The sequence below is a fragment of the Pseudorasbora parva genome, chromosome 19 (assembly GCF_024679245.1).
Source record: "Pseudorasbora parva isolate DD20220531a chromosome 19, ASM2467924v1, whole genome shotgun sequence".
NCBI lineage: Eukaryota > Metazoa > Chordata > Actinopteri > Cypriniformes > Gobionidae > Pseudorasbora > Pseudorasbora parva.
Genome location: NC_090190.1, coordinates 32,569,370 through 32,594,600, shown reverse-complemented (window position 1 = coordinate 32,594,600; position 25,231 = coordinate 32,569,370). Strand labels below are relative to the sequence as shown.

The window sequence follows — 25,231 nt, the reverse complement described above, 5'->3', positions numbered from 1 at the left end:
AAGGTTGAGATCTATTTTACTGTGTATGAATGATAACTTATAACAGATTTCCTCCTGCTGTCGATTCTAAATCTATTCTTTTTTGTATGTTATATATGTCAACATCTGTGTAAATAATAGAAAGGTCGCTGATTAACACTTGCAATTCAGTGTCGTGATGGTTTTAAAAAATATTCTGAAGGTAGTAAAAAAGGTATTAAAAAGTAGTAAATTTAACTTAAGCATTGCTGTATATACCTTGTCTCAGTGCATGCATTGTTTTAGTTTAGCAGGGTCTCCGCTAGCTTAGCTTAGAATAATGAATGAAATCCTATGTTGCCAGCTAGCATGTCCCGAGTAAAAGTGATCCAAAAAAACAAAAACACACCTAATTACTTTTTGTGGCCTGCGTATTCACAACGAGTACAAATAGCGATTGACTTGGGACTATATAATGGGGAAGCACAGGCGTAGCACTGCTACTTGGGCGCAGAGATATAACTGCTTTCATCCTCACTTCCTCCGACTGTTGAGCGATCGCAATGTGTTTGCGTGATATCTCTGCGCCCAAGTAGCAGTGCTTCGCTTGTGCTTTCCCATTATATAGTCCCATATTTGCCTAGGAAATCGCCTAGTCTTAATCTGGATTGCTATTTGTACTCGTTGTGAATACGCAGGCCACAAGAAGTAATTAGGTGGTGTTTTTTATCACTTTTACTCGGGACATGCTAGCTGGCAACATAGGATTCCATTCATTATGCTAAGCTAAGCTAGCGGAGACCCTGCTAAACTAAAACAATGCATGCACTGAGACAAAAATGCATTTGGAGACACATCTAAATGTTGGAAAGAAGTTAAATAAGCCCTATTTATAAAAACGGTGGAGTGTTCCTTTAAATACTTTTCAATATATATATTTGGTTAAGGACAAAATTACAAAAAACATTACAAAACATCAAAGAATGGACAGTTAAATAAAAAATAAAACAATCTGCACTCATACTTCTCTTCTAGGGTTGCCCTACGGAAATTTGATAGTTCTTCTGAAGTTACTTCAGTTCTATTTTGTACTAATTTGTTAGAACATATCACCTGGTTCTGGAGTCTTGAGGTGAAGGTTACTCAGCACTGCATCTAGTTTGTTGAGGGCTCCACGGACAGGCACTCTTGGCCCAGGTGGCTTGAAAGAGGTTTGTGGATGGGGTGCATGATCATCACTTCCATGGTGTCCATCATCATGGTGACCAATGCCATGATGGCCATCGTCATGATGATCATCATGGTGGTTGTTGTTGTCATGGCTGTCATGATGATTATCATGGCCATTTTGATGATTGTCTTGGTGATTGCCATGGTGATCATCATGGTGATCATCATGGTGGTCGCTGTGGCGGTCATAGTGATAACTATAATGGTTGTTACGATGGGGACTGGAGTGATGGTCATCGTGATGGTTTGCTTGGTGGTTGTCATGGTTATCGTGATGGTCATCATGGTGGTTATTGTGGTGGGTATTATGGTGATCATCATGGTCATGATGATCGTCATGATGGCCGTATCCATGATGGTTTTCATGGTGGCCGTAGTGACTGTCATAGTGATGATGGAGCTGTTCTTCCAGTGCGTTGATTTTGCGCTGTAGAAGGTCTCTCAATGAACTTGAATATGAACTGGAAGAATTTCTTGCCTATAAGAACAAAAATGAAGACAATAAACAACAGTATACAGTTTTGGCAAGACTTTAAATACAATCTACGTACACTACATACACTACACACACACACACACACACACACACACACACACATATATATATATATATATATATATATATATATATATATATATATATATATATATATATATATATATATATATGTTATATATAATAGTTTCAAAAATATTTAAAACAATTTTTTTCAACAACAGACCATGTATATTGTAGAGACAGATACAATTTTTGTTCATTAACATTCAATATACACCCATTCACAAATTTGGGGTCTTTTTAAAAAAATACACATTAAATTAAATAAAAAAAGGGGCATATTAAGGACATTTACAGTGTTATGAAACATTTCTATTTTAAATAAATGCTGTTCTTTTGAACTTTCCATTCATCAAGTAATCCTAAAAAAAATAAATAAAAAATGTAACTTACTAAAATTTAAGTAGCTTAAGATTAAGTAGCACAGGATTTTTTTTCATTGGAACCAAATCAGCATATCAGAATGATTTCTGAAGGATCATGTGACACTGAAGGCGAGTAATGGCTCCTGAAAACTCAGCTTTACCATAACAGAAATTAACGACATTTGGAAATATATTTAAAAAAAGAGAAAAATTTTACATTTTTACGATATTTCACAATATTACTCTTTTTAAAACTTCTTTGCGACCCCTAAACTTTTGACCAGTGGTGTATTAGTATACAGATGAGTGCTATGACATCACAAGCCACTGTCAGCCTTTTTCCTATAAGTCGTAGCAAATCCAGCTTTACGCCACCGCATTCTGCGCTTAATGACTCATCAAGGCAGATGGGGCTAATTGGTGATGGCAGTAACTAGCACATTGTAGAGTGCTGTCACCAGCGTGCTGTGTGTGCAAGTCTAATAAAGCTTGGAGTGATATCTAAGGCACTTTGGGAAATAGAATGTGTAAAGAGTTCTAAAGAACAGAGTTAGGTACAAACTTGGATGGCATTTCTAGAAATTCAAACCCTTTGTCAGCAATTCATTACTGTACTACAGAGCAATTAAAAAGGGACAGCTTAGTTTAACTGTATACCATATTCAATAAAAGTGTCACATGGTGGCTTGTTTACAGTTCAAAGTGCATTTTAACCATGTATTTTTGTGATGCATGTTGTAGATAGTTTGTTTTTCTACTATTTTATCCCACGTGTTCTCTCAAGGATAGGGATCTGGCTAATTAAATAAGTTAATTCCGGCTGGCCTGCCTAAACGGAAGACTTTATTCAATGATCTGCTGTTGGCACAGAAGCCACCAGTGTACGTTACAGAACTATAAATGAGCTTATGTCATCCTGAGAAGTTCTGAATACAGATCGGCCTGTGACATGCAGGTAAAATACATACACATCATTTTCCCAGGAGGAAAAAAAATACATATGCAAATACTTATATTCTATTTATTAAGAATTATTATTATTTGTTTTTAATGTTATAAAAGATTTCATAATGTTGTAAATGCCGTGATGCTAAATCTTACATGGCTTTCTGGACTGTCTGATTCCGAGGTGTGTAATTCCCTGATAACAACTGTTTTCAAGAGCAAAACTGAAAATTCAGGTATCTGAAGTCTTTCATGTCTCATGTCATGTCTCATGCCACGGACACACTCTCGCTTGTTTCATACAAATTCGGCTGCTGCCATTTTCCGTCTCTGTTATATTTCTTGATAATGAAATCGTAGGACTTCATTGTTAATATTACCGCAATATTGTTGCTGTGTTCACTTTGCACGCTGTAATGGATTATATTTATAAGATAATAAACAGGTTAAAAAAAAGAGTCCTGATCAACCCTGTCAAGGTTTATTCTTTGATAACAAACGGCTGGATGTACATTATCCCTTATTTATCAAACAATCTGTTTTCAAATCAACATATTGGAGCAATTTCTAAAGGATATAGTGACACCCTGTAAGAAGAAAAGTCACAGCCTGAAATTTTCAATTACAATCGATTTGGATGTTAAAGTAATTTAAACTTAGATTATGTTTAACTGACTTTAAAACTTATAAAAAAAAAGTTTCAAATTTCCTAACTTATTTTGATGAGTTAAAACAAACACGTCATAACTTATTGAACATATTTTTGTACAGTGCACTGAAGACAGGGCACTTTAAATACATCAAAACAAAACATTTATTTGAAACTGTAAAAATATTTCACAATATTACTGTTTTTACTGTCTTTTTGATCAAATAAATGCAGCCTTGGTGAGACTTTTTTCAAAAACATTCTTACAGACCCAATCGAATGTGTTAAAACCAATCTACAGGCTTTGACTTTCAGTTTAAGATTGTAAATTCTCCCACCTGAAGATTTTCCAGCCTCTCCTTTAGAGCCTGCAGCGTCTTTCCAGTCTGTTCTGGAGAGAAGCCTCCATGTTTGCCCAGATATGGAGATTTGCCTCTGTTATGGTCACTGCGATGTCCGTTTAAAGGATAGTGTGGGTCAGCATGGTGGCTGTCAAAGTGGTGTGAGGAATGCTGGGAGTTGTGATGTGAAGGGCCATGATGGCCGTCGTCATGATGTCCTCTCCCGAAGCTCTCGCAGAGCGTCAGCTTTGCTGTCAGTTCTCGAATGGTCTCTCGCTGATCCAAGATGGTCTCCTTCTGTCGCACAAGGCTCTCCCTCAGATGAAGGATGGTGGCTTTGGCCTCATCGGATATGCCATGCCGGCTACTACTACTGCTGTGACTACTTGGCAGACCGCTAACTGGCCCATGATGTCCATTCCCATGGCCATTCCCGTTTCCATTGCTGTTTGGCCCATGTGAAGCCCCATGCGGAGCACCATTCCCGTGTCCATTGCTGTTTGGCCCATGTGAAGCCCCGTGTGGAGCCCCATGCGGAGCCCCATGTGAAGTCCCATATGAAGCTCCACCTGGTGTGAAACAACCAGGGTCTGCATCTGCAGGGATAGGGATGCAAACAAGTTTTGGTTGCGTGCCCCAATCATATTCCAAACCTGGCACACTACTAACTTCAGCAGAGGGCAATAAAAATAGGAGAAGAATTAGAAAGAGGAAGCGACAGGGTGGATACAGTCCTTGAAATATCCCTCCCCAGTTTCTATGTTCTGAGAAAGGCAGCGACATTATGGCATCATTTTTGTTTTTCGTCATCATCGATTTCTTCTTCACAGCAGTGGGATGGCCACCACGAAAAGAGGTCATGAGAGAACAGTCAGTGGATTTAAAAATCCACAAGAAATGTCCAGAAAATGCATAGTTTTTTCTGTGCATATGCTTTCTGTGAGCGCAAAAGGTTATTTCCACTGTGAACGGTTATAAATCCATCAAACACAGACATTCCAGTTTGCAAATGCACATGCAGAAGTAAGACTTGTTGACCGCTCTTTCACCCTGGGCTGATAAAATATTTGGCACACCAGCTCTCCAGTGTTTGGAAATTAGGAGTAATCCTTTAATTTCCGGATTCTGTTAGGCCATAGTGCATCCCTGCAGATAAGAAGACAGATATCAGTCAGAATGAAGCAGTGTGACCTTAGGAAAAAAACACTTCTGGGGTTATTTAAAATGCTTGTAAATCTAATAAAACAAATGAGCATGTTTTCTTTTTAAAAGGGCAGTAGTGGGTTCACATATATCTCAGTTCTAATTAGTGAGTTGATCAGTCAACAACATGGTCTTGTTGAGCCAGACGTGCCCCTGAGGTGAATGACGCTAACAGCTGAAACCCCCCTCGACTATTGTAATCAGATTACTGCTACTTGATCTCGATGCAAATGATGAACGATGGCTTTAAAAATCATGTGAGCAGCCAAGCAATTTAGAGAGCCCGCAGCCGGAGGTAGCTAATGAAGGATAGGAAGAGAATGGCAAACTAATGCTAGAAGGAACACATCAGTGAAGCACTAGCAGAGGCAATGAAGTTCACACATTAGCAAACAGAAGAAATACTGAGACTCATCTATCTATCTATCTATCTATCTATCTATCTATCTATCTATCTATCTATCTATCTATCTATCTATCTATCTATCTATCTATCCATCCATCCATCCATCCATCCATCCATCCATCCATCCATCCATCCATCCATCCATCCATCCATCCATCCACCCATCCATCCATCCATCCATCCATCCATCCATCCATCCATCCATAAGAACTAGAAGGGGCCATCCCCAAACTTTTCCCACAAAGTTTGGAGCATGAAATTGTCCAAAATGTCTTGGTATGCTAAAGCATTAAGATTTCCTTTCACTGGAACTAATAGGCCAAGCCCAACCCCTGAAAAACAACCCCACACTACAACCCCCCCTCCCCCTCCACCACTTTACACTTGGCACAGTGCAGTCGGACAAGTACCGTTCTCCTGGTAACCGCCAAACCCAGACTCGTTAATCGGAAGCATGATTCGTCACGCAGAGAACACATCTCCACTGCTCTAGAGTCCAGTGGTGGCATACTTTACACAACTGCATCCTTCTTGAGCTGATCTGAAGGCCACACAAAGTTTGGAGGTTTGAGGCTATTGATAGCTATCTTTTTGATCAAATAAATGTAGCCTTGTTCTTTTGAAAGACCTAAGTGGTTTATATCTGGGAGAATCTGCCTGAGGATCTTTCACATCACAGGAAGGGGGCTCTCACTCTTACATCCCCAAGGTTAACTGTCTAATAATCCTATAAGGATTAAAGGCCATGGTGGATTGGTTTGGCATGCCTGCAGTAGTCTCTTCCTGCAGTATTGCTGGTTTGTGGTCTTGCGCTTATGAGCCAATTCAGAAGCACTCTACCTACATGTGGCCACCAGTCTCCTAAGAGGCTTGTCCAAATGTGTTTCTCACGCTGTACGGCACGCCATCCCAGACATATCACTAGACACAGCTAATGGTATCCTCGTGTGACTGAGACAGAATGAGTGAGATTGTGAAAGATCAAGGTGTTTGCAAAGGACATTTTGCCTGTCAGCTTAGTTGGACTTGCAGCAAATGTGAAGAGACTTTCAGCTGTATAATTAGGGTTTACCAGTTCTACAGCAGGCATGTTTCTTAGAGGCCTTTACACACATTTTTCACAACATCTTAACAGTTTTGGTCACTTTAGGATAGGGTCTAATTCTCACTATTAGAATTATTAATTAAGTTGTTCAGTTATATTATTAAGTTGTTCAATTAAGGTATTGGTAGGATTAGGGATATATGGAGAATAAGGTGTTAATATATGCTTTATAAGTACTAATACACAGCCAATACCCTAGTAATGTGCATGCTAATAAGCAACTTGTTAATAGTGTGAATTGAACCCTATATTAAAGTGTTACCTATAGCTTATAGGGGAAAATGCAGAAAAACTGTTGGTACAGACAAAGGAGCCCATCTGAACATACACATGCTTCACTTTGACAGATATATTCTATATTCAAAAATAAACAAGAAAAATATGAATAAGATGTAATCAGTAATTTTCAGTGAAATTTATGCAGGTGTGCCACTTGGATAGTGGTCACACACAACATTGGAAATTTGGAAAATGTAATGCTCCCAACTTAATATATATATAAGTTGGGAGCATGACATTTTCCAAATTCTCTTGGCATGGTAAAGCATTAAGAATTCTTTTCACTGGATCTAATGGGTCAAGCCCAGGCCTTAAAAACATTCTCCTTGCAAACACCAAACCTAGACCCATTCGTCGGTTTGCCAGACAGAAAAGTGTGATTCATCACTCCAGAGAACACGTCTCCACTGCTCTAGAGTCCAGTTACAGGCCTACTTTACACCATCAAATCTGATGCTTTGCATTGAATTTGGTGGGATGCAGTTGCTCGGCCATAGAAACCCATTCCATGAAGCTCTCTACACACTGTTATTGAGCTAAACTGAAGGCCACACAAAATGTGGGAGTCTATAACAATTGACTCTGCAGAAAGTTGGTGACTTCTGGGCACTGTTGCCTCAGCATGCGCTGACCCTGTTCTGTGATTTTACATGGCCTACCACTTGGCTGAGTTGCAGTTGTTCCCAATCGCTTCCGAAAACATTATAATACCCCTAACAGTTGGAAATTTCCCGAATGGACTTATTGCACAGGTGGTAACTTATTACGCTACATGCTTGAATTCACTGAGCTCCTGAGAGCGACCCATTCTTTCACAAATGTTTGTAGAAGTGTCTGCATGCCTAGGTGCTTGATTTTATACACATGTGGCGATGGAAGTGATTGGAACATTTGCATTTAATTTGGAGGCGAGTCACAATATTTTTGGCAATATAGTGTATACACACAATGAGGTAAACTTTTAGAATTGGTTTTTATTAATATTTTTTATATTATCTTATATGAATAAATGTATAATTTTATATAATTTAACATTTAATTATAAAATATATTTATAACAGCCCATAAAAGATATACAAAATTATAACTATTATAAAAGGTTAACTGACCTAACCCTAACTAATCAGTTAGTCATTGTTGGACCATCTTGTCCATTCCTATTTTGCAAGGCATCAAACGAACCAATTCTTAATTCCCAAGAACAGTCCACCACTAACAATGCACTAGTGCATTTGTGAATAGTTTTGTACATTTACACATCAGTCACTCAGAATTATTACATGCATTTTAAAGGGATCCCATGGTGTTGAGACTTGTATGGCTTAATATAACATAAATGATGTCTCTTACTGAATTATGTAGTAGAAAACCCATGAAAGATCTACGTTATTTTAAAAATCGATTTTATATTTGGACCATGGGCGGCGCCATTTTGTTTGCGTTCTAGGTTGATGACGTAGAGTGGTTGAACTCCTCAATCAGCTGGCACTACCCGTAGCTATTTTTACCACAACGCAACTCGAAAATTGTTTCAGAGTTAAACAAAACCAATGAATTCCTTTGTAATTATACTTAAAACACACTCAAACATACATGTGCACACAAACTCACCTACACAAGTCACAAACAGATCGGCGGGCGCGCACACGACAGGCTCTGTCTCAATCGAGATGTTGGGCTGCTCAGTCTCCACGACAGGGGCTGAATCTGAAATCGACCCTATACCCTTAAATAGGGCATTATTTGAAGGGACGGACATTTGTAGTGTTGTCCGACACCATAGTGGACATGTTCGAGTGCAGTCATTCAGTCTCACGTTCCACCGCAATAACGAGTAAAGCCGATTTACAAACAGCTGTCCGACTTCACGCACTCAAACATACACAGGGCTCTCAAGTTTTGAACTGAGTTCAGAGTGAGATTTCGGCCGTGGGTTTGGCTGGGTACGGGGGTCTGATATGAAAAATGACAAATTCGTACAAATAAAATAAATATGTATTTAATTAGTGTGTATGTGTGTTTGTGAGAGAGAGAGAGAGAGAGAGAGAGAGTGAGAGAGAATGGTTAGTGTTGTTTATTGGTGTTGGTTTTTGAGGCCTTCAGCCCAGAGGATGGTGGCACCTTAACATGAGCACGGTCGCGCTGAAGTGAGCTGTGGTTTACAACAGAGATTATTTTACTCTCAAATAATCTTAGACAAGCTGCCTATGATTATTGTTTGCTATGTCAGTATGGTTGTATGTTTTCCTCTCTTTATGACAGCGGAAACAACTCCCACACCAATACCCCATCATTTTTTTGCCATACAGATAGGCTAAGTACAAGACATAATTATAAACTGTCTACTTTTATTTGTGTACACTCAAAATACCAACAAAGGCTGTGGCTTCAGGTAACGGAGCACACAACTCCAAACAGTCTTTATTTCAAATATGTATTTTGTTTATTAAAAGCAAAGTTTTTAATTTCAAAAGCATTTCTGAATTCAGTTAAAATAACAAAATGTAAAAAAAAAAAATGTTTTGCCACCATGGAAAATTTAATTACTGCTTGAATAACACCTATGTCTCCATTCCATTAAAAATAATGGCTAGTGCGGTGATTTGGCATAATTTTTGGAATTGCTTGAACATGTTAAACACATCTAATTATTTCTGTAATACATTTTAATTTTAATTTTGCGACTTATATAAAGTATTAGCCTACAATATACAATTTACATTTAAATTTTATGTTAAAACTAGTGTAGGAAATAGCAAATGTAAATTATATTATTCAATTTGAATTATTATTTTGCTCCAAATGTTGCACACATGGTATGGAAAATGTAAATTTTGAAATGCATTGCCATTTTACATATTGCATTGCAAATTTTATATCGCTACACTTCAGCCTCCATAAATAGGGGTGAGCACGAATATATTCAATCTGTAATTAATGTTTGAAAAATAAAAATAATATTGAAATTTTACTATATTGGCTAGGCAACGTGGGGGAGAGGACGCTGGCGTTGTCTGTTCGCCGCTTCTCCACCCACAACAAATCATGTTAATGTACTATTAGATTTACATTTTATTTTATTTCCTTATGTTTGTGACTAGTCTAACAGTCAGAGCTACAATTGGGACTGTTGCTGATTGCTGGCAGCCACTGAGAGGACGTTGTTCGTCGTTTCGCCGTTTTCAACCGCTTCTCTAATGTTTACGTTTGAATTGCTGCGGTTGGTTTCTGGTTTGGAGGACATTTGATGTTTCTCGCCGCGGGTGCTCACTGGTGGTCTCCCTTGGGCTTGGGCTGCATGGTGGCTGAAGTTTGCACCGGGCTAGCGTCATCCGGGCTCTCGTCGTCGGCGTCCGGCATGATGTTGGGATGTTCTGCTTCTCGGCTGCGCCGCTGTTCCGTCCTGCATTGCGACCGTGGAGCGGCTTGGACATCTGCGCCGGCCCCGGTGTGTCCACAGAAGTGCCCGGAGGAATGTTCTGCCTCCTGCATGGTGCTGCAGCGATCCCCATCGTTTGAATCATCATGAAGAAGCCCCATCATCTGGTCTTCAGCTGTCATGCCTTGGCGATGTCATCGGGACACTGCCGCTGGGAGAAATCTGAAACATGGAGTGGACCACAGTGTGCTGCGGAGCTAACAGAGACTTCCACCATCAGCTGTTTTCTGTCCACCATCAGCTCTGTTTCTGTTCACCATCAGCTCTGTTTCTGTTCACCATCAGCTCTGTTTCTGTTCTGTTTTCTGTGTTGGTTGATTGTTTGTAGTATTCTATATTTTTACTTGTTATTCATTTTTTGTTGTTATCCCCCCCCCCCCCCCTTGTTGCACTTTGAGATTCTTCGGAATGAAAAGTGCATTATAAATAAAATCTATTATTATTATTATTATATTGCTTCGCTGGCCTAAATGCAGTGAATCCATTATACATCCCTCTAAATCTCGCAGTTTTAACTAAATCCACTGGGTGGTGCTGTGAAGCGTGTTAATAACTCGACTGTATTTGATCACTAATGTCGTCTGCTTCGTGATGTTTGAAATGAAAATGATCTTACAAAATGGAGTTACTTTTAATAAATTAATTAATGAAAGTGAGTTAAAAAAAAAAATCACATCCAAACACCAGTCGAATGAGAACAAGCTGTCCATCACCGCATTCACGAGTGCAGGTGAGCACAGATGTTCACTGAGTGAGAGAATAACGTACAGCAAAATGCATTTCATGCAAATCATGATTGAGACAAGCTTCCTTTAAGTTTTGTTGAGGGATTAAAAACAGAAAACACAAAGTGCTGTCAGAAACTTAACTTGACACCGTTATCTTTGTGTCTCTGCGCCTGTCATCGGGGTTTGTAGTTGCCAACTAACGGTACTTCAGCGAGCACTTGATTCAATGAGCGAGGCCGTGCGTGAATCACAGAATGTGACGTTGGAATCAGAACGTAAACGTTATTGGGTGGAGGGAATATTTATCTTACCCAGATACAGCAAATCTATTTTATGATTGGCTGTTCGGTCTCTATTTTTATTAGATTAACTGGTGAGTGGCAGGGCCGTCAGAACTCTATGGGGAACTCGCTTGATTCCTCTAACAGCGCGCGTGTTACCCTGGCGATTTCTCTGCGTGAGAAATACAAGGTGTGGCGTGTGAGCGTGTGAACGGGTTGAAATGCGTGTGTCTCACGCCCAATGCGTGAGACTTGAGAGCCCTGCATACATGTGCACACAAACTCTCTCTCTCACACAGACTCACACACACCCCAACAGATCGGCGCGAACACAGCAACACACACATACACCAACAGATCGGCGCGAACACACACACAGCCCAACAGATCGGCGCGAACACACACACACACACACGCACGCACTGCGCGCGCATACATAACCCTCAATCTATTCCCTGTGTATATCCTGTTCAACACATCCTGTTCCCCAGATAGACTGTTGATAGTAGATTAACTATAATGCCTAATGTGACCAGCAGAGGGAAATATCTAGGTAGGACGATGGGATAAAGTAACGTGAGGAAGAGAGGCAGGATGTTTTGGTGATGATGCATGCGATTGAGACAGAGCAGTCTGTCAGTGTGTGTGTGCGCGCCCGCCGATCTGTTTGTGACTTGTGTAGGTGAGTTTGTGTGCACATGTATGTTTGAGTGTGTTTTAAGTACAATTACAAAGCAATTCATTTGTTTTGTTTAACTCTGAAACAATTTTCGAGTTGCGTTGTGGTAAAAATAGCTACGGGTAATGCCAGCTGATTGAGGAGTTCAACCACTCTACGTCATCAACCTAGAACGCAAACAAAATGGCGCCGCCCATGGTCCAAATATAAAATCGATTTTTTAAATAACGTAGATCTTTCATGGGTTTTCTACCACATAATTCAGTAAGAGACATCATTTATGTTATATTAAGCCATACAAGTCTCAACACCATGGGATCCCTTTAAGGAGGAAACTTCTGAAAAAATCTCAACCTGGGCCATCACCAAGTGAATACATAAACCTTGTCCCAGTAACACCTTCTGAAAGAATCTCTTAGAGAATCAACATAACTGTATGGATGCTTAAATTAATCTGTTGAATCATTCATAGTTTGTTGGCTACTTAAAAGTGTAATTAGATGAAGGCAAGTAGACTGTTGCTAAGCTCCTTAAATCTGTCGGTATCATGTCACAAACAGACATCATGGATGCACTTACTGTAGGCCTACATGATTAGCTTTTTAACTCAAACCATGGATCCTCATTGAAATGCAATTCAATCAACAGAACAGACCCTTCCAAAGCGTTTAAATTAAATCACATATCTTTAAGCATATTTTTATTAAAAACATAGTTTATAGTTATAAACTAAAATATAGTGTGCACCAACACATAAGTTCAAATTCCAAAAAAATACTTTGCTCTAACTGTTTCTGTAATTAACGTACTTAAAGTTACTTTGGGCCAAAAACAAATACAAATAAGCAGGAAACAAAAATGACATCCAACCATAGCAAACCATTGTCTATCAAACCATCTCAAAAAACTAAAATCTATAAATCAAAATGACAAAATGGATGCCATTCTTGTTTGGAAACATGATTAAAATGGTTAAAATATTTAGATTCAGGGCGAAATTCAGGCTATAGCTTCGATAAAGTCCAGGCAGTTGAGAAATGGTAAATATTATATTAATATAGGTCAAATCAAGCATACTATTCCACAAGACCACCTGGCTGTTCTGTAGTAAACATTAATAGTCGCTTAAAGGGATAGTCCAATCAAAAATTAACATTCTGTCATCATTTACCACTCACTCGTACAAATAAAAAAAAAAATTCTAAACCCCAGTGATGGGTAGATTTAAGGGCGGTTAAGAGGGAAGTCATTCGTACAAATGTATACGATTTTGTCAAATATGTTCGATTTAGCAAAAATCGTGTGAGGTTGTGAGATCGGGTTGTCCTTTACTCACCCTCAAGTTGTTCCAAACCTCCAAACATAGAGGAAGATATTTAAGAATATGAGTAACCAAACAGTTGATGGATACCATTGACTCCATAGTTTGGAGGAAAAAAAATACCAATCAACTTTTGGTTTCTGACATTCTTCAAAATAGGGGTTCAGCAGAAGAAAGAAATTCATACAGGTTTGAAACAACTTGGTAAATTATGACAATTATACTTGCTGACCATTTTTATTTTGGGGTTAACTGTCCCTTTAAAAGACTGTTATTCTGGCTATATCAAACTGAGTTTGGTAATTCCAAACTCCCTCTAGTGTAAGAAAACTTCCCTTTGAGCATCCATTTAACCCCTATTATGTTGTTCATTAAAATTACTCTGTGCTATCTTTAACACAGAACACTGAACACTCAATACTGTAGTGAAAAATGCAACCAAAACCTAAAATAATCATCCATGCAGAGCATTGCTCAGAGTTGGTGACATTAACATAACAAGCATCCTTAAGACAGAGATTTGTTCACCTAATGTATCAGGTTAAAGTACTTACTGAGAACCATGTCCTTTATTGACCTATAGTCGAACATGTCCATTAACCACAAGGGTTTTATATTTACAAAAAAACCTTACATACTTACATAAATCAAATTAAAACAGTGCTGTGTATAGCGTGAGAAAAGCCGAACACTTTTCAATTGCAAGCAGTTGAAGTTAGTGAAGGGAAAATGCTAAATTATACCATCAGCACTGAAAAGTTCTGTTACAGTATAATGTATTGAATTATTTGTATTTTTGTTTGACAAGAATACAATTATAATACGACTGTTTTTAGCCAATATAATCAACATCGAGTATTTAGCATCATCTAAAATCTCATGAAACATTTCTCTATAAGAAAAACAAACGTAAAGGAAGAAATAGATTAGGTTTGTAAGATCAGAAACAGATTTTCTCTCACAGGTTTTCCTAAAACCATAGGACTATTCATGCTGAACAAGTTTTACTCTGCTAAACTATTCCTTACTACATATACTATTCAATTAAATGCCACAATTATATCACAGTCTCTAAATTACACTGATTGATGAAGAATCTGAACCATACCTGCTGAAGTAAATTGTAATCACCTCCATCAGAGAGTTGCCTAGGAGTTTTTTATTTGCTGATTTGTTTGTTTTGGTGGGGTTTGGAGAGGGAAAAAAAGGTCCCTCACCTGCAGTCAGTCACAGAGTTGAGGCAAGTTAGTCCATTCCCGAACACACTGATCAGATTGAGAGGGATTTGCTGTAGGGAAGATAAATTTAACTCTCCACTCCCCCATCCCTCCCTCCCTCATGTTTTTTATCAGTCCTCTTTCATTTTGCAGCTTTAATGTGCGTTGTGTTAAACAAGGATTTCTGTTGTTTTTTCACATTTCGTCCTTAGCTTTACTAAAATATTTATCTTACCATTGAACGTTGGTTTAAGGGTCAATGACATGACGTGCACATTTTTTCGGTCCAAGTGCATTATTACCTTTTGAAAACAATCATACATTCATGTCATATAACCCTTTATTCTATAAAACCTATTTAGTTTGAATACATTTTAAGTACATTTAAATAGGCCTAAATATTTTATGTTTGTTATCTTAAACCCCCAAACAAAAAACTTTGGGTTTAGAGGATAAACTATTTCAAATGGTGTCTTAAAAAAACATCTAAATATGGCATAATTTTAGGTTTGAAAACTTTCATATAAATACATTTTTATAAATATGAGTAGTGTTAAAGCTGTTGAGATAATTGAAAAACTTTTGTCCAGAAATATATTTTCAAATGTCAGGGTGACACAACCACAAACATGGCTCTTTTATTATGAATTGCATTGTATTGTATTGACATGGTTCATTTATTATGAACCACATCAGGTGGTACAACTAAAGTTCCCAAAACCCTGTACAAATTGTGAATAAAAAATGAATGCAATAATTTATAAACCTCATAAACTTATATTTTATTCACAATAGAAAATAGATAACATATGAAATGTTTCAAGCGAGACATGAAATGTCATGCCAAATATTGGCTCATTTTGGATTTCATGAGAACTACACATTCCAAAAAAAGTTGGGACAGGTAGCAATAAGAGGCCGGAAAATTTAAATGTACATATAATGAACAGCTAGAGGACCCATTTGAAACGTATGGTCAATTGGCAAAGGAATCAGTAGATAACAAACAGTAGATAACTCTGAAATGCAACATGTATATTTCCTTTCAGCAGAAACAAATGTATAAGGTAAAGTGGGACGCAACACATCCAAAGCGGCACCACTACTGAACTCAATGACAAATGTACCATCAAATTCAGATTTTTTTTCAGAGATGGTCTCAGTCCTACTAATTAAACCATATTGGCTTAAAAATTAAATGACCTCCTTACCTCCCGGTTCTGTTATGCCTTCCACCAGCACAGCATTTGGCAATTTAATACCACATTTCAAAAACACATCCATGATTGTCACAGAACTGAAAAACTCAATTTAACAACTCAATGTACATTAAACACCACAATTCCTCCTGACTGGCTCGCCAAATGTAACACGTATAAATACTGCAATAGTAGATTAAAATATTGGACCAGTATCAGAAAGACTAAGTTCAGCTCAGGGAGGAAAATGGCGTGTTCAATGAGACACAGACACGAGGTTGCGATACCCAAAAGTGTAGTATATTATAGTGATTATATTCATAATTGTTAATAAGCAAATCTAAGTGTTGTTTTCTCAAGTCATACGCAATCATTCAAATGATTAAAAGCTGCAACCATCCTTGCACAATGCACACAATGGGTCAATCAGTTCATTCAGTTCAAAGAACCATAATGTATGAATGTGTGTATTGGTGTGCGGAGGTGTGTAAGGGGAGCAGCTGCAGTGCCTCCTACCACACCGGCAAATGCTTGCACTCAATCTTCAGTTCAGGGCCTAGTAGCTCGCCATCCATACCAGAAACCTGGCCTGTATAAACAGGACCAAGCCATGAGTAACACTGATTAAGCATTACAATAAATAACAGTTATATAATGTCATCATATCATAATCATCATCATCATGTACATGATTCAATTTTATCCTGCATATAGCAGTCAACAAGAGTACTCTATAAATAGACAATATCATCAATAATTCCAAAACCAGTTCACCAGTTCACAATCAAACATCAATATTGCTATAAATGCCATTAAATATTAGTGCATCATTTATATAAAATTAATACAATTAAGCACATAATATATATTTATATATTTATTGGAGATACGTTGCTAGGCAACGTGGGGGAGAGGACGCTGGCGTTGTCTGTTCGCCGCTTCTCCACCCACAAATCATGTTAATGTACTATTAGATTTAGATTTTATTTTATTTCCTTATGTTTGTGACTAGTCTAACAGTCAGAGCTACAATTGGGACTATTGCTGATTGCTGGCAGCCACTGAGAGGACGTTGTTCGTCGTTTCGCCGTTTTCCACCGCTTCTCTAATGTTTATGTTTGAATTGCTGCGGTTGGTTCTGGTTTGGAGGACATTTGATGTTTCTCGCCGCGACTGCTCACTGGTGGTCTCCCTTGGGCTTAAGCTGCATGGTGGCTGAAGTTTGAACCGGGCTAGCGTCATCTGGGCCATCGTAATCGGCGTCCGGCAGGATGTTGGGATGTTCCGCTTCTCGGCTGCGCCGCTGTTCCGTCCTGCATTGCGGCCGTGGAGCGGCTTGGACTTCTGCGCTGACCCCGGTGTGTCCACAGAAGTGCCCGGAAAAATGTTCTGCCTCCTGCATGGTGCTGCGGCGATCCCCATCGTTTGAATCGTCATGAAGACCCATCATCTGGTCTTCAGCTGTCCTGCCTCGGCGATGTCATCAGGACACACTGCCGCTGGGAGAAATTTAAAACATGGAGTGGACCACAGTGTGCTGCGGAGCTAACAGAGACTTCCACCATCAGCTGTTTTCTGTTCACCATCAGCTCTGTTTCTGTTCACCATCAGCTCTGTTTCTGTTCTGTTTTCTGTGTTGGTTGATTGTTTGTAGTATTCTATATTTTTACTTGTTATATATGGATTCCCTATATTTTTACCCCCCCCCCCCCTTGTTGCACTTTGAGATTCTTCGGAATGAAAAGTGCATTATAAATAAAATCTATTATTATTATTATTATTATATATATTCTGATTAAGTAATAAATTGATACAGCCAGCGCCAGCACCGGCTAATAAATCTATATACCATACACAAGTACTAACATTAGCTCTTTAACACTATGATACAAACAATGACACTCACCAGTTCTCATATGATTAACTCACTCAATACAGCAGTCTCAACATAAAATGGAGGAATCTAAAAAGGTAGGCAGGCATAACAGTTCAAAACCGGCAGTATAATAATTAATATAATACATTTACAAGGTTAAACGACTACCTGCAGCAGCTCAACACATCGACTCCCACACACACACACACAAACTAACAGCGCGCGGCCGGAAAACCATACTGGATACCGTGATCTTCCTTAGACGGCACTGCTTCACATACAGGAATGTTACTGTAATGGAAATCACAACATGGGCTCAGGAATACTTCCAGAAAACATTGTCGGTGAACACAATCCACCATTCGTTGGTTTCGGCTAAAACTCTATAGGTCAAAAAAGCTATATCTAAACATGATCCAGAAGTGCAGGCATTTTCTCTGGGCCAAGGATAATTTAAAATGGACTGTGGCAAAGTGGAAAACAGTTCTGTGATCAGACGCTCTTTTTGGAAAACTTGGACACCATGGGCCCTATCTTGCACCCAGCGCAATTGACTTTGTACACCGACGCATGTGTCATTCCTATTTTGCACCCGCGCAAAAAGCGCTTTTCCCTCCACAGAAGCACGTCGCTAAACTAGTGAATGAACTTGCGCTCCCTGGGCGGTTCAGCGCAAAAAAGGAGGCGTGTTCCGGCGCAAACAATCCCTGGTGCTATTTTGCTGTTCCATTAAACAGTTGCGCCACTGACCAGAAAAAACCTAGTCTAAAGTCAGTGGCGCATTGCGCGTTGTTCATTATGGTATTTTAAGGGCGCATGCTTGAACATAATGTATAGCGTGCTCAACGCGCATACACTTTGCTCATGAAATCTACACAGATGCAACAGTTATTTTTCCAAATCATAAATTGTTACACTAAAAAATAAATATTAACGCATTGTGGTGTGCCACGAAGATGTGAAAAAATAGGCATAAATCTAGCTTACAAATTATTCAGGCTTATTGTAGTAATTAAGGATCAGACCTGTTTGCCCAATAGTGGCAATATATATATATATATATATATATATATATATATATATATATATATATATATATATATATATATATATATATATATATATATATATATATATATATATATATATAAATCATCTGACAAATTGGTTTGTCAAGAACCAGGAAAAAAAGAACCAGGAAAAAAAATCGATGGAAAAAAAAAAACTGTTTAACCGACGCTATTTTGGGTGGGTTTCTCCCATCCCCATACAACACAACTTCTCTGTCTTTCACTCCCTTACGAAAGGAAAATATATTTACCAATATATTAGTTGAAATATATTTTAATATATTGTAAATATATGGAATAATATATTGATGGTATTATAAAATATATTATATATTCATGTAATATATTGCAAAATATACAAATGATTGCCGCTTTCAATATATTGCAATATATTGAAAGATATAAATATTAATTCCCATATATGTTAATATATTTTCTAATGTAGCCTATTGCATGAAATTTTCCAATATATTTTTGTTTCGTAAGGGCTGCTCTTACAAGAACATCAGTCTCCTCGGCTGTGAACCGCTCCTGGCGTGCGCCTGGTAAATACGCCATAATAATAGCAATCCATAATGGAACTTGCGCACCTGCTTTTAATGGGAATGTTGGATGAAGCTCTGATTGGTTTATTCACGTTACGCCCAAACCACACCTATGAATAATGAAGCTACTTCAGACCAACCCATTTTAGATTTGCGCTGGGCGCAAGAGCCATTTATCCCGCCGGGAAAATAGCAAACGCGCCGAGACCCGGCCACAAAGTTACTTGCGCTCCGCGCTTTGACACTTGCGTTTCAGATTGTTAAAATAGGGCCCCATGTCATCCGGACTAAAGAGGACAAGGACAACCCAAGTTGTTATCGGCGCTCAGTTCAGAAGCCTGCATCTCTGATGGTATGGGGTTACATGAGTGTGTGTGGCATGGGCAGCTTACTCATCTGGAAAAGCACAATCAATGCTGAAAGGTATATCCAAGTTCTAGAACAACATATGCTCCCATTCCAGACGTCATCTCTTTCAGAGAAGACCTTGCATTGTCCAACATGACAATGCTAGACCACATACTGCATCAATTACAACATCATGGCTGCGTAGAAGAAGGATCCGGATACTGAAATGGCCAGCCTGCAGTCCAGATCTTTCACCCATAGAAAACATTTGGCAGATCATAAAGAGAAAGATGCGACATAGAAGACCTGAGACAGTTGAGAAACTAGAAGCCTGTATTAGACAAGAATGGGGCAACAGTCCTATTCCTAAACTTGAGCAACCTCCCCAGACGTTTGCAGACTGTTATAAAAAGAAGAGGGGATGCCACACAGTGGTAAACATGGCCTTGTCTTTTTTTTTAGATGTGTTGATGCCATGAAATTTTAAATCAACTTATTTTTTACTTGAAATTATATATTTTCTCAGTTTGAACATTTGATGTCATCTATGTTGTATTCTGAATAAAATAATGAAATTTGATGATTCCACATCATTGCATTCTGTTCTTATTCACAATTTTTACAGTATCCTAACTTTTTTGGAATCGGGTTTGTATATACATGCAACTATTTGGTTGTACCACCTGACACAAAAACAGTCAAAAATGAATTTAAACACTTTAAAATGTTATTTAAAACTGTTGTTTAAACACATTTTTAAAGCTTTATTTGTCAATGATCATACAATTTCTCTAATTGTAACTTATTTATATTTAGATTATTTTAAAAATAAATTGTAAATTGAGCTCCTCATACGAATCACAATGACTGGTTACCCATGTGATAGATTATATACTTAAACTAGAGAAGCTTTTAAAATCAGCACACTAATTCCGCTTATGGTTGAGAGAGCGAAAGCGAAGGATGGTTATAGAAGACGTAAAGAACCTTTGTGTAAAGATACTTTTGAGAGGATAGTGAGTTGAGGATGGTCACCAGTTATACAACAGTCATTAAGTCAAATTATAGGGTACTAAGGGGCCAAAGGTCTCTTAAAACACTAAATAGCATGGACAACACCACAGTACTTGACTAATCACCTATTTCTAAACACTGATCCATTTTTATTTTATTTTATTTTATTTCTTCAAAAAAAAAATCTGTTTTAGTTTTAAGAATTTTAACTGCTCCAACTTCAACTAATTTTTATTTTAGTTATTTGCAAAGGCAACTTTTTGTTTGTTTTCTTTCAAATAGTTTTATTTTATTTTAGATTTAAATTAACGAAATATTTTTTAAATAGTTTTAGTTTATTTTTTATACAATAATTCCACTGCTGTAGTGCTTTAAACTATTTTATTTTTGTAATATCTAATCTTTTTATACCGTCTCATCTGTAATTTTTTTAAATTATATTTCTAATTTTTAAGTGGTTTCCTTTCTAATGTTTATATTTTATTTTATTTCAACTTAATTTCAAACAAGAAACATTATTTTAATAGTAAAATCTTAGTGTAATAATATATCTAAATAATAATAAATCTAAATGTGGTTGCAGCAATAAATATGTAGGGAAAATCCAGATCACTGACTGATCTCTGTCCCACAATTGTACTTAAGTATCTTTCACAATCCAAATCTCCACCTTGCTTCAAACTAATTATGTTGGTCAAGGTGCTAAACTTAGACTATCAAGTCACTGCTGACCCTACACAGCCTTGTTATGGCATCCTGATAATAGATTCTTCTCAGGTGGCCTGTGAACAAACTTGCTTGCCAACTTCAGTAGAGGGAAGTAGGGGACAATCTCGGTTTCTCTTAGGAGATGAAACAACTCTTTGTTTTTTTTATCACTTGCTTTTTCACTGTAATCTGTCATTTGTAACAATGATACTTCAGTATGAAAAGCGGCGCTGGCAACTAACCATCCATGATATAATGAGCATCAGTCCTAAAATTAGTCACACATATACACATCCGATGCCAGTTGGCCTAAAAAGCACAAGAAAAAGAGGTATTCAGAGAGGTATTAAACAGCAGGACAGAGATATGGCATAATGAATCAATTCCAATTGTATTAATCAATTAAGGCAAGACACCTCAGGAGATTAGGGTAAAAAAAGAGAAGAGATACACCATATTTCCCCCAGCTGATTACATTAAGTAATTACAATATTTTTAAAAAATGTATTACGAGTTTTCTGAAATTGTATGTTTAAATATGCAAATGAGGCATTCTCTAATTAAATATGCACACATTTGCATACATGTAAAAGATTCTGAACATTGGATAAAGTCAGGTTCAACATTATTGTTTCTTTTTTTGTCATATTAGTCAGATAATCTCAGAAATTTCTCGTGTAGGAGAAAAAACATTTTGAGAAAATGGCCTTTCAAGATATAACTGAAATCTAAAGACACAAATAGGCAGAGTACTATAAAAGATACACTTAAAAGTGTATTTTGGATTTTTTCTTTCCACTAGACTGAACAAAACAAAACAAAAAGTATGAGAAGCCAAAAAGACCAAAATCTGACAGATTTCTTTTTGCCTGCAGTGTTGTCACCCCAAAAATGAAGATTATTGAATTAATGACTTACCCTCATCAATTACCCTCATTGTTCGACAGAAAGATGACCTTTGTTCGTCTTCGAAACGCAAATGAAGATATTTTGTTGAAATCCGATGGCTGAGAAAGGCCTCCATTTGCAGCAATGTCATTTACTCTCTCAAGACCATAAAAGGCACTAAAGATGTTTTTACAAAGCCCATCTCATTTCAGTGGCTCTACAATAATATTATGAAGCGACGAGAATAATTCTTGTCCGCAAAAAAAACTAAAAATTATTCTTGCGCATGCATCATATTGTTTGGTGAGTTTACATCAGAGGCCCAGACAGAAGACAATATATAATAAAGTTGAATAAAGTCGTTATTTAGATTTTTTCTTTGCGCACAAAAACTATTTACGTCGCTTCATAAAATGATTGTACAGCCACTGTAGTGAGATGGGCTTTGTAGCGACATCTTTACTTCCTTTTATGGGTCTTGAGAAAGGAAATGTCATTGCTGCCAATTGAGTCCTTTCTGAGCTACCACATTTCAACAAAAATATCTTCATTTGTGTTCTGAAGATGAACGGAGGTCTTACGGATGTCAAACGACATGAGGGTGAGTAATCAATGACAGAATTTTCATTTTTGGGTGAACTAACCTTTTAAGAAATATATTAATTGTGTAGCAAAATGAATCATTCCACATTTTATGATAATCAAATAGTTAATTTAAGCAAAATAGAAAATTAATACAAAAAAAAAAACAAAAAAAACATGCTACAACTGTACAGGTAACCATAACCCCTAAACAACGCTACCAGAGGATCTGGTTCTAATCTGCCTCAAAGACTGTTGAGACTGTCTCAAATAGCCTACAGATCGTCAATAATGCTCCAGATTGGGGCCTGTCCAAGTGAGGCATCTGCACATTTACACCTAGTGCACGGAAGGCTATTCCTGAGTACTTTCTGTCTTAACTTTGGACATATGGGCTTGGTGCACTGCTTTAAATTGGATGAGCGAGTACCTTGCACACACTGATGAAGAGTAAACTTGCTAGAGGACAGAATTCCATGTGTCTTCTGAGAGTGGTCTGCCAACATCTTCCTGGACTCTGGAGTTAAAGCTACACTATGTGATATTTTCCCCCATCTAGCGGTGAAAAGGTATATGACCATCCAGTGAATATTAGTTTCTATTCCTCTCAATTCCAATTTCGTTTTAACTCCTACGGTGGCCGATTTAGTCCAAGATTAACATGGCAATCCCCCTCTTCACATTCGACATGGTGCCATCGAGTCTTAAAACGCGAAAGGCAAAGCTTGAATTTACGGGTATATCCCTCTTTGGCTAATGCACTTTCAAGAGTAAGGGGCAACATGGCGACCAGCATTCAAACCTCTCACCCGTATGTATTTTCAATGGCATATTATAAACTGTCTGAGGGCCTCAAAATAACTTCCCCTCCCTCTTGCAGAGACATCTCCTCTCTTCTCTGACAACCTCTCACTCATATTAAAATTGCATGAGGACCCTTTTCACATTTTCAGGTCTATAGTCTATAGTAGTGAACGGGAGACAGCAAAAATAATTTGTATTTGCAGTTGCTTCAATAGCAAAAGAAAAAATCATTATATTATAGCATGTCCATGAGTCTCCGAAAGATGGAAAAAATATTGAGAGATTGATGAGAATGAGGAGAATTTTGCAGTTTCTCCATTTTGCCATTGTCATTTTGCCATAAAAACATCATTGCAGCAGTGTTAATTTGTTTTGTGTAATTAACTGCCAAGGTAAAATAGCACAAAGTGTAGCATTGTAAATGTATATCATAAAAAAATGAAAACCTGTGGAAAATGTCATCACAATCCATGAAAAGGGTCCATATAGCAAACCACAATAATCCAACAATCAAATAAATACGGATTTTAAAAAAGTCATATTTTCTTTCTCGAGAAGCCAATTTCAAATGAATATACGTCACATAGGGAAGAAAAGTCTATCGCAACTTCCGTGCCATGCCGGCTTTATCTACGGTAAGTTGTCAGGACAGAGGCACGTTAGCATGGTAGAGGTGATAATGCACCAATTACAACAAAGAATTCAAGCTGCGCCCAAAGTCGAATACTTCTCTACTGTATATCGAATGCAAAAAATGACGGAAGTTACTTTAACCGTAATCCTGTTCCCTGAAAAAGCGGGAACGGGATGCTGCGCTTGATTCTAAGTGCTATGGGGAAAAATGTCTTTATTTGACCGGTTGTGAACACGTATTGCAGACACCAAAAAAATGCTTAAATAACTCTGATGATGACGTCATCGGAATGCACACATCAGAGGCTAACTAGGTATGCGACCTGCTCATCAGGTCTTTTTGTCTGAAGAACTTCCTGGACACACCCCTCAGTGCAGCAATGAAGCGCAGCATCTCATTCCTACTTTTTCAGGTAACAGAGTTACAGTAAAGTAACCCGAGATGTTCCCGTTCAAAAGCTACACTCAGTGCTGCGCTTGATTCTAAGCACTATGGGTAACAAGAATACCAATGCCGCTGCACTGGAAATGGCTGGACCCCTCAAAGATGTGTAGTGTGCGCGAACATGAGAAGGGCCTCAGACAGACATGAACATAGGATGATGACTCAAGGACGTATGAGCATAGAGTAACATGAACATCCAAACTATAGAATCTAATAAATGTGTGCAGAGAGGACCAAACTGCAGCATCACATACCTGCTGCAAGGGGGAGCCTCTTGCTAAAGCCCTAGAGGATGCAACCCCTCTGGTAGAATGAGCCCTCATACCTTGAGACGAAGCTTGACCGCGCGCCTCATAGGCTAGGGCAATAGCATCCCTTACCCAAAGTGACAGTCTGCTTTGTGGCGGCTGCTCC

At 38.0% G+C, this 25,231-nt stretch overlaps 2 protein-coding genes across 5 annotated transcripts in view; one reads left to right on the top strand and one right to left on the bottom strand.

Moving 5' to 3' along the window:
* The window catches only part of cacng6a (calcium channel, voltage-dependent, gamma subunit 6a), a 213,942-nt gene that overhangs the window by 129,794 nt on the left and 58,917 nt on the right, over positions 1 to 25,231 (top strand). The gene's annotated exons all lie outside the window — the stretch shown is intronic.
* Positions 1 to 25,231, bottom strand: part of si:dkey-14o18.2 (neuronal pentraxin-1) — an 86,493-nt gene that overhangs the window by 15,855 nt on the left and 45,407 nt on the right. The window contains exons 1-3 of one of the 2 annotated variants that reach the window (XM_067426473.1): positions 14,597 to 14,670; positions 4,045 to 5,193; positions 1,072 to 1,666 (exon numbers count right to left, since the gene is read on the bottom strand). In XM_067426473.1, coding sequence (XP_067282574.1) covers positions 1,072 to 1,666; positions 4,045 to 4,977 — 1,528 coding nt within the window. In that variant the 5' untranslated portion in view covers positions 4,978 to 5,193; positions 14,597 to 14,670. Of the gene's footprint in view, positions 1 to 1,071; positions 1,667 to 4,044; positions 5,194 to 14,596; positions 14,671 to 25,231 lie in introns of those variants that run through there. The other variant, XM_067426472.1, reaches the window with a different exon arrangement.